Source organism: Equus quagga, chromosome 2 (genome assembly GCF_021613505.1).
Source record: "Equus quagga isolate Etosha38 chromosome 2, UCLA_HA_Equagga_1.0, whole genome shotgun sequence".
NCBI classification, from domain to species: domain Eukaryota; kingdom Metazoa; phylum Chordata; class Mammalia; order Perissodactyla; family Equidae; genus Equus; species Equus quagga.
Window position 1 is genome coordinate 50,624,626 of NC_060268.1, and position 11,080 is coordinate 50,635,705.

The window sequence follows — 11,080 nt, forward strand, 5'->3', positions numbered from 1 at the left end:
TACAGTTTTACTTCTCTCCGTGCAGAGCATTACAAACGATGTTCTTTAACATTTACCATACATGGAGACTTCTCATAACGTTTCAACTATGGTATCTATCACATCAAGAAAACAAAAGGCGCTGAGTAAACAGGGTTAAATAAAATTTGCATTTACTCTCTCACTAGATAGCCCCAAGAAAAGATCTAAAATACTGGCATCAAAATGAATGGACCGACAGAAGGGTGAACTCTTAATTGCAGTTTTCAATGCGCCAGGTGTGTGGAAAAAGGGATGGAGAGGCAACATCGCTCCAACTTAGATAAACAATGACCCAGACATATTTTTTTAATCAAGCTTCCTTCACAATCCTTAAAAACAGTAAATAGCTCTCTGATCAATAAATTTAGCATTGCTAAGACCAGAAACAGTAAACTATTAAGAATAAGACAGAAATAATTATATAACAAATGACCCAGCACCACCTGGAAAGAAGTTTTCTACTACTTTCAGAAACATCAGTGGTTCTCATCCAGGGGTAACTGTGCCTCTCAAGGCATTTTTCAGTTGTCACAACTGGGAAGGGGTGCTATTGGCACCTGGTACCTGGTGCATAGAGGCCAGGGATGATGTTACATACCCTACGTTGCACAGGACAGCCTCCACAATGAAGAATCATCGAGTCCAAAACGTCAACTGCTCCAAGGCTGAGAAGTGTAATACACAGCTAGAAGTATCCTCGTTTTCCTTTTTTTTGGGGGGGGGGAAGTTGGTGGAGTGGAAGATAAATCACTGAGTGAATCACATTTTGAGTAGCACTAAAAAGACTAGGAAAGAATAAAAAGGCCACTTTGGAGGATTATTCCAAAAGAATATGACTTATTTAGAGAAAGCAGCCTTTATAAAGCAGCGTCATTTAAAAAAAAACCAAAACTGTCACACTGTTCTAACCATAGATTTACTATAGTTTCATGAAGTAAATTTTTAAAAAGACAATTTCCTTTCCATCAGTCCTAAGAACTAAGCCCAGTGCAGATACAAGTTTGAAACCAGAACCCTGAACAATGACTGCATTCTCCAACAGTCACTTGATTAATCTAGCCACTACAAATGCTAAAGCTATAAAAAATATATATAAACACGAGGAAAGGGCAAACCCTCCAGAAACTGAAAAAACAAACATTTTTAATTCATGCCTTCTGCTCGGTCTGTAAGAATTTGGCTTTTAAAGCTCATCAAAAGCAGTTTCTGAGAACCAGAGGTTAAAAAAAAAAGAAGAAAAAACCCGAAGGAATGTAAAAGTCAGGAAAGTATTTGTCAGATTAGTGTCAGAGATCTTTGTGAGGACGACGCCTTTATCCTCTGCTATACAGACCCCCACAGCGGTTCACTTGGCTTCAGAATTACGGTCGCTGAAGGTAGTAACCTGGTACATTTTTACCTTTCTTGTACATCACCACTGTCGACTGTTGACTGTGAGTTAGCTCTGTGTAGATTACCATGTTAGGGCAACTGCCAATATTGCTTCAATGATAACAACTGTATCTTCCTCTTTCTCTCTTATTGACCAAGATTTAAATGACAAATTTAAAAAAATGCTTTAATAAAGAAACTGGACACTATAAACTCTCAAAAGTCTTAAAAGAGTCTTGACTGACAATAAAAACTTAGTTGGGGTACAATTTTTAGGATTTGTCTTAAAACATCTCAATAATCAGAGCTGTTTTTAAAATTCAAGTAAGATCCTCAATAAAATGCCTAAGTTGACATTATTATTTTTTCATATAAATAGGAATTGCCAGTTTAACAGCTGAAACTAATCAACCCTAACTTATCGACACCACCTATGAGAGAGAAAAATCATCTCCAAAACTGTAGTCAAGAATATTATGGTTTTCAAAACAGTAACTTCAAATGCATTCATTTATTAATTGAAATACTCCTTCAACCTAAAACCCTGTTTAAAAGATCTGTTTTTTGCTATTTTCTTAAATTGCTCTGGACTTCATCAATAAGCCCAGCTGGTAAATTCAGGAGTAATCGCAACAAATCCTTGGGCAAACAACTGCCCAGAGAGGCCCTTTCTTTAGAATCATCGGAGATAGCTGACAAAAGAGGGCCATACCCAAAGGCCCTTTCAAAATTCCATTCAGAAGCCGGACAGAAATAAAATAAACAAATACATTTATATCCATCTTAAAGAAAATTATAATTCTTCTCAGTGGATCCAGCTTCGTTAAAAAAAATGAAAAATCCAACAACTCGGAAAAACAGTGAGACAGTGTTACAGGTTTCTGGAGATGAGAAATGATCGTCACTTATCAAGTGCCAAGTGGGAAGAACTGGTTCCATTACCCAGAGATTATCAGGCACCTGATAAACCTTTTAAGCAGACAGACTTTAAGAACCAAGCGTCATTGTAAATAAGCCTGTAGAACTATATGTGCTTTTACTTCTCTGACTTAACTCATGCAGTTTTAAGATGGTCAGTTTTTAAGTTAAACGTGTTTGAACCATGCCCCCTCTTTTTAAAGATCACTTTTCTTGGATCCCAGGAAGCATCACCTGAACCTTATTCTACAGTGTAGGCAGACTGGTCTCTCTACATACCCCAGTTCTGTCTTATTTTTCCAAAATCAAATGACTTCTACTCATGAGTTAGCACCCCTGGATTCGGGCAGGTAACTTAATAGCTTGATCTGTAGTGAACATGCACAGATAATAGACGCCATCCTTTACAGCATCTACAAATCTCAATAAAAAGTGACAGTGTAGCAAAATCTTGCCCATCTTGGGTCCAGGATCATTAATAAAATTCAAAATGTTAAGCTAAGAGTCTCACAGTTCTTATCTTTCTCTTTTCAATATACCACCTACCCTCTTTTAACATGACTCTTTAAACGTTTTCAAAATACTTTAACTTCACATTTCAAGATGAACTTTGAACTGCAATATATGTATTATTCTTTAAGATAGAAACCACACTCACAGAACAGTTTTTCATTAATCTCACAAAGAAACCTCAAGTTTCATCTCAACTTAAACCAAAGTGATAAAGCGATAAACATTTTATCCACGGAAAAAACAACCTACATCCTTTTAAAGGAAACCACTATTGCCACACAAAGTTATAGAAATGGACCCCATGAACAACTTTATGGATGTCAAAACTAATCTGAAAATTTTAAAAGAAAAAATCTATCGTAAAGTTACAATAGTTCGTATGGTCTTCCAGCTACAAATGCTCACGTAAAAAATTATTTTTCACCCAAGTGAACACTCCTGAAAAACCTAAGAAATATAAACCAGCTTTATGTCCTCTTTCCCTCGATCCTAAGACTTTGATTTCCACCTTTTATGGAAAGGAAATAAACAACCAGCTTCCTGTTCAATCACTAGCTTACAGCCAGTCTTTTACACATCACAGAACCCAACCCGCCTCTTCCTTTACTTCTCTCAGTGTCTCTTATCTTAATTTAAACTTGTTGAAATATGAGACCGTTTTACCACACTAATGCTTTCCTATGAAATTCATCTTACTTATTTCAACATTAAGAATGCAACAAACGTCAAGATGTCCACAGATTATTTCTTACTCCTAAAATATTTAAATTAAATTCTTTATATAGTGAAGACTTAGCACCCATGAAAGTGAAAATTCAATTTACCAAAAGTTAAAAAGACTGAAATGCATGGGAAACAGTTTAATCTTCTGTTCTTACCATTGTATACAACTAGAAAAAGGGCCTCCCCCCTCGCTCCCCTTTCTATTCTAATTACATGAAAATGTAAAACGGCTAAAACGCCTATCAATGAAAAGGATTACCTTTTTTAAAAAACTAAATATGACTTTAACCCTATACTTTCCTTTAAAAAGGGGATGCCTTAGAAAAACTAAGTTAGACAAATTCTTTTGTGCTTGGATGAACAACAGGAAAGCAAAGCCTCCAGGCCTTTGGGGAGGAACCTTGTCCCCCAAGCCCTGCTCTGATGTGCTTGGGAGATAAGGCTCCATAGTGACACTTAAGGAAAGGCCTGTTCACATTTGAATTTCTGCATTCCTCAAGAACAATTCATGGCAATAACTAACTTTGCAGAAGAGCCACATGAAAGCTTTGGCCAATGAATGAGGGTCATCTGCTCTTTATCACAAGGGTAAACCTCATCCTGGCCAGTTTCTAACCTTTTAACCCTGTGAATTCCTAATTTACACATGAATAATGGAATTCTTGCCTAGAGTGCAACTTTCAGCTTCTAGTTCCTAAGTTTAGAAACCAAGACTTGATTGCCTGTGTGTTAAAAATCTAAAACTTGCACAGATTCAAGTTTTCGATTTCTAGGGGCTGTACTATTAAAACTTCTGAAGCAAAAGCTATGCTTGCTGACAAAATCTTTGACCAGAAAATAAAAAGAACATACTTGTGCCCTGCTGCTATCAACAACCAGGAGACAATCAGCTTTAAAAGAAAAAAAAAAAACCAGAATGTCCACTTAATGCCTATTCTCTTCCTGTTTAATATGTATAATGTCTTTACCCTGAACACAGGATAAAGTCATCTGAGACTACATCTTTGCACATTTCTTCTTAGGTTAACTTTGGGAATTCAGACTCTCTAAGAATGCTCACATTTCTAAAGGAAAATCTAAACCCACTATTTATTTCTCCTTTTAAATCCATAATACTGAATGCAATTTCCTAGCAAAATACCTCCTCAGAGTTAACATGTGTGCATACGAAAACTGATTACAGCTGACATTGAGAACAGCAATGCAATGTTCTACATAGTTTCACTGGAAAGTTTTTCATATTTATAATATGAAAACTACTTTACCACAATGGCCTTCAAAATGATTCACATCTAACTAAATATTTTTATTAGTAATTTTTATAAGGATAAAAAAATCTAAATTTACTAAAAGAGCCAATACTAACATCTATTACATCACAAATAAGGATTTATTTATGAAGTTTGAAAGCTCTGTGTGTTTTCAAAGTATTTCTGGGTGCCCCCGGAATTCTGTCAGGCTTCCAGGAGGTCGTGGAAATAACGTGTGGTCATGACAAATGCTTCATCTTTTTGAAGCCTATCCACTCCCTTTCCGGCCCGCCCCTCTCCTCTCCAGCAAAGTAATACAAGTTATAGTTCCTGGATATAAACACACAAGATTCCACAAACCTGAAAAGGTGGAAAAATGACAACTCTATAGAACAATTTTACATTAGACAAAAGTTAAATGAACAAAACATAAGCATAAAAAGCACAGTATCTTGAAAATAGCACTGTATAGAAAAATCATTACTCAACAACAAAAAAACCCCACAACCATTAGCCAATGATTACAGCAAAAAAAAATGTTTATCAGGAATTCTCTCCAGTTTATGTTATTCTTGGGGGGGCGGGGGGAGGTGGGCTAGAATTGGAAACTTCTCTACTTTTCTGACATATTGCAACATAAAAATATCTTTGCCAGCAATTCATTTTCTACAATTAATCATAACTGTACAAATAAAATAAATTACTAATATGAGGGAGGCATGGATATGGCCATGGATTGTTATAATAGTTCAAGTCACCTAAGAAACTCCTGCCAATAGCTTCCTAAACTTCAATTGTGTAAACCTTAAAGAAACTATTTCCTAAAGATTATGCCTTTCTCTCAAGAGCTCCCTCTTCCTATTGTTCATCCTGTAAATGATCAATTTGTAGGTACAGTGCAAAATCTATCTTTTGTGGATAAACAAAAGCATGTAGCTAGGATGCCTGTAAAACTATTTTTAAGATACAGTTGTGTTGGATTTTTAAGACTTAAATTGTCTATTGCAGTCTTGAGTGCGGTGTGTTTGACCACCTGGAGAGGTGGACTGACTCAGTGGCAACAAGGAGTTCCCTCTCTGTCCTAGGTACTCTTTACACTCAAAAGTTATCAGGACAACCACCAAGCAATGGATCACTTGGACAAATGATTGATCTGATGGGGTTATTAATACAAAGGAAACCATTAGACAACAAACTTTATGACAACTGGAAAAAAGTGGGCAGATCTGGTTTAAATCCATTAGGTATAATATGGAAATGGCCTTAATCTGTCCCAGCAGGAAAGGACTAGGAATACTTCAAAGGCTTGAGAGTTACTGACCAATGCCCTCTCTTACAATTAAAAAGCAACATGGGTGATCTTAAAGCAGTCAGAGACATGGAAGGATGGGCTATAAGAAAGATTTAGCACTCAAGGACCACTACAAAGCAGAAAGATTTGCTTGTGATTTTTAAAAATTTAATTACCAATTTCCAAAAGATGAGATTTTAGAACAACTTTTGTTGTGCTGGCCAAACTTCTACACTCAACTCTTCTCCAAGTGTGAAACACTTAAATTTATATAAAGCCACCTCTACAGGTTTTGGTGCTCTAAACCTAATTTGACTTTTGTTCTCAATCACTTACTGGAAATTTTTTTTCTCAGATTTCTCTGCATGCCTTAGGTAGCATCAACTATCATCTCCAGGAAAATTCTTAATGTGTGATTTTTAAGGTCAGCATATTAATGAATCAAGAACTCATCAAAATGTAGCAATGGAAAACGCCAACAATCAAGAATTTAAACACTTACTTGATAAGGTAAGATGAGCTTTTTGACTAAGGATGGCTCCATATTTGTTCATTGCCAAGCACTGATAAAATCCTTCATCAGCGTGCTCTCCTCGCTTGCCTTCCACCTCACTGATGTATAAAGAGCCGTTAGACAGAACCTGGATCCGTTTATTTTCAGACACTTTTGCTCCATTTTTCAACCATGTGACCTTAATAGGAACTTCTCCATGAGCTTGGCACTCTAAAATGACTGGGTCCTTTCTTGTGACAGTTACATCCTGTGGTTCTCTTATAAAAAACAGCTCGCTAAAGCACCACACTCCTATAAGGGAGAAGGAGGAGAGGCATATCCAGAATTACAGGTATAAAATCATTTCTTAAAACACATATTCAGGGTGTAATGAGACAAAGTTTAACAAACCATATTAGTTAACTTACAGACACCTGGATAAACCAAACTAAGTTTCAGCAAACCTTTTCCACAAATCAGAGAAACCACCTTTTCCAACATCTACACTAAAAGCATAGGGAAGATTTCAATAACTTCTATGCCTTGTAAGAATTCTGTTCTCAAGTTCCTTACTCGAGTTTCAAAATCATCAGGAAAACTCATGAGCACAAGCTGTTTGCTACTTTTACAAGCTTGTCAAAAAGATCTTGAACAGAGTAAGTCGTAAAAGTCTAATTTTACAAGAAATCATTAGCAAAACTCCAACTCTGTGAACAAGCAAGTTTATTTCCTCGTCCCTTGAAGCGTTTTTGGAACCCTTGGCACCAACTCCTTTGGGAAATGCGTTTATCTTTTGTGACAAATTACAAGTTTACATTTTTATATCTGCCCTTTTACAGGAAGGACTCCACCTCCTCTTCTTGAAAGAGACCCATTTACTTAAGTTCTGGAAAGTAAAGTAAGTATTTAAAGGGCAGACAACCGATTTTGAAAAGTTGGTAACCCTGGCTGCTCGCCCTCAGTGGGTGATCGGATTAGCAAACTTTTATTTCAGTTTTTTGGAACTTAGGGACTGTTGGGAAAAAATGCGTGACTAATTGGTCCTTACTGTCTAACAGGGATAGGAGATTGCTTAATCAACCAATACACATTTTTATCAGAGCAGAGGAAAGGCTTTATCCTAAGCATACACATCGCCCCGGGTCCCCGCCAGGATAAAGCATCCGATGACCACCTAATACCCTGTCACTTCCTGCATTTAGCGCAAAGGCCAGCTAAAGTCTTGCGTATTGATTGGGGCCGAGTAGAGTGTCAGGGCTTTGGGGGGAACGTTTCACCTTCCTTCTGATTGTTTTGAATCCATGATTACGAATCCCTGGGATTGATTTCTGTTTCTCATAAAGGCAGATTCTAGGAAACCTCACACGCTAGTCAAGCTCCCACGCCCGGGCTGCCGACTTCTAATGTATGCCTAGGGCGACGCGAGCGACTCTAACAGCCTCGCTTTGCGAGGACCACTCCGGAAGGCGCCCATTGTGTTTCCGAGTCACATCTGACTTTGATCCTTTTCTCATGCTAACAGAAAACTAACTCCTCTAGAAAAACGAAAGCCCGGGGTTTGTAACCTATAAATAAATAAAACAACCCATTCTCCTAAACACCTCTCCCCCGCCCCCAATCCACTTTACACTTTTTATTTCTTTGAGGATAAACAGGGACGCAAAAGAGAAAAATCAGTTCATTTAAGTTTGCGCAAGGCTAACGTGGAGTTTGGAGGAATCTTCAGATTCGTACACACCTCAGACCTGCCCCCAAATATCTGGCTGCGAGAAATAATCCTATTTAGAGATCTTCCTTCTCAGCTTCGGGTATCTTTCTCCCTCCCCTCCCGGGCACAAATGGGTCTCGCAACTTCCACCCCTCTCGTCTCCTCCTCGCACGATCCGGATCTGGGAAAGTGGGGGCACTAGGGGTGCTGACCTGGGCGCTGAGCTCACTCATTCTGCCCCCTGCCCGAAAACCTGGGGGAACCCGCACTGCAAACAGGGCAAGCCGCGCGGAACCGCGGCGCCCCCTGCGTGGCGAGGCTGCCACTGAGGAAACAATATAAATAAAGCCACGTGCGGCCGCGGCGGCCCCGGCGGGCGGGCGGCGCGGAGCCCGGGCTGGCGGTGGAGGCGAGGACGCGGCCGGAGCCCGGACAATGGCGCGAGGAGAAAGGAGTGAGAGTGGACAGCGGGCACCACGGCCCCGCAGCCCGCGGCTGGGGGAGCGCAGCGCCGAGGGGCGCGCGCCGGGAGAGGTGCCACAGCCTGCCCGCGAGCCTGGCAGCGGCTCCCGCCTGGCTGCAGGGAGAGGACAGGGGGCGGTGGTCAGCGCCCCCGCCGCAGACCCCGCCGCGCCCGCAACACACACACACGCACGCCCGGTTTCCCCTTCCCGCAGCCACTCGCGCCTGCTCCCGCCCCACAGGCACAGAGGAAAGCGTGCCCACCTGGAACGGAGCAGAGGAGCAGCAGGAGCGCGCGGAGCAGCATCCCTGGCGGCCGCAGCCGGACGAGGGGTCGCAGAGAAGGCGCCATTCAGCGGGGCTGCGCGGGCATGCTCTCCGGCCGCCCCGCAGCCGCTGTCCGCCTGCCGGCCCCCGCCCCCGGGTGCTCCCCGCGCCGCAGCTGGACGCGCGCAGCCTGGGCTTCCTGCTTGGGCACTGGCGTGGCGCGGCCCGGCCAGCGGCTGATCTCTGCGGGCGCGGCGAGGCCGGTGTGCGGACACCCGCTCGCAGGAGGCGGGGGCCCGAGAGTCCGGCCTGGGGGCGGAGTGAGGCGGCCGCTGGAGGGGGCGGGGGCGGCGGAGTGGACAGCGCCTCCGCTGCCGGCTGGGGACTACTTTCTACATCTGGCCCCTGGTCTGGGGACCGCGAGGTCGGCGCGGCCGGCGGAGGGAGACGCTGGGAGGGGTCCCGTGGTGGCCCGGTCGCGGCCCCGGGGGGAGGGGGCGGGTCCTGCCGGACAATGCACCTGGGGGTCAAGCCCCGGCTGAGGGTCTCCGACCCGCGTCCCCGCCCCCTCTGCCTCGCCACCGCCGTCGAGGGCAGAGCCACAAAGGCCGAGCCTCACGGTCCAGCTTGCCCCCGGGGCCCCTCTCCCGCCGGCTTGTTTAGGATTCGGGGAAGGAGGCGGCGGGGTGGGGGAGGAATGGTGTTGAGAGACGTGGAAAGGCCGGAGACTTCTCCCCTGATGCCTCCTGCCCATCCCCCTCCTTCCCTCACACGCCGAGGCCTTGTGGAGGGAAAACCGACTGTTTCCCACTTAAGAGATTTGTCAGCTCGACTGGAGGCATCTCCGGGTCCTAAGCCTCCACGTTTGGGGATGGTTCTTATCCTCTCTGCTTCCATCAGATGCAGCACTGGCTTGAAAACATCTCTATGTGTCCCCTGAAATGAACAGTTACCTTATGGGGAGACGTTTTAGTATCTTTCTCAAGTTAGTCAAGTTCTTTAATTCGTGAGAACTGTGCATACAAAAGGCCCTATCTCCAGAGTTGCGGCGAGGTCAGGAGATTTCTAGATTCTCTGAGATGGCTCTGGGGGAAGTAGGCTTTCATGGACTGCGTGGTGAGAAGTGAAACTGACTAGGAAAGACACAAGTGGCGTGAATTTGTTCACATCTCTTAAAATTAAGGATAACCAAGAGGAGTTAAAAAGTATACTTTAAAAATATATAATCAGATTGCTAAACATGTGTGGATCATAGAGAGCATTTACATGTGGATTAGCATTTGTTAACCCAAGACTAAATCTGTGGCACATGAGGAGGGCACGGGCTGGAAGCTAACCTTAATGAAAGCTGCTGACAGAAGTCTAATTTTGGTCACTAAGACATCAACTCACTGCCTTTAGTATGTTCCAATAATTCTCCTTATGAAGAAAAAGAACATCTCTTTTTTCAAAAGAACCGTTTTAGAACATCTGCTGGGAGGGCAGCCCACCTTCCCCGGAAGCTTGTTATAATGAGGATCAGCCTACTTAACAATTTCAGCTTAACTGCATGTGAAACAGTAATACCCTTGGCTATATTGCCTCCAAAACCTTACTTGTAATTTAGATGAGTTTGAACTATTTCTAAGCATCAGAATAAAGGTTCATGGAAAGGAAAAATGTTTAGAGATAATAAAATGAAATATTTGCTAGGATGCTTTAAGTATCTGGTAAATCAGATTTACATAAAATGATGTTCTTAACTGTGTTTGCCACTAAACTGGATTTTTCTTTTTTTATTGTACGACATTCTTCTTCCTCTTGACTCCCCTTTTCTCCCAGTTCCCTTTCAATCGACCCTAAGCGCTCATATTTCCTGGATAAGAATTGCTAATAAGATGCTTTTATGCTTTCTTGAATAAATCAGAAGAATAAAGGCTGGGGGAGGGGAGAAATAAGCTAAAAGCAAGGTAAGAACTTTTTTTTTAACTGCCACTTTGCCTTTTCTTGAACATTTCAATTAATCATAGGAGCCTTTGATTCTTGTAAAATGGCTTTAGACCTTGAGTTGCATTAGTGAAGAA

General features: G+C 42.2%; 1 protein-coding gene across 1 annotated transcript in view; it reads right to left on the reverse strand.

Annotated features, from left to right (window-relative positions):
• Nucleotides 1-9,151, reverse strand: part of PRTG (protogenin) — a 108,385-nt gene extending 99,234 nt beyond the window's left edge. Inside the window, exons 1-2 of the mRNA XM_046652745.1 lie at nt 9,015-9,151; nt 6,590-6,892 (exon numbers count right to left, since the gene is read on the reverse strand). Coding sequence (XP_046508701.1) covers nt 6,590-6,892; nt 9,015-9,102 — 391 coding nt within the window. The 5' untranslated portion in view covers nt 9,103-9,151. The remainder of the gene's footprint in view (nt 1-6,589; nt 6,893-9,014) is intronic.
• Nucleotides 9,152-11,080: the final 1,929 nt, after the last annotated feature.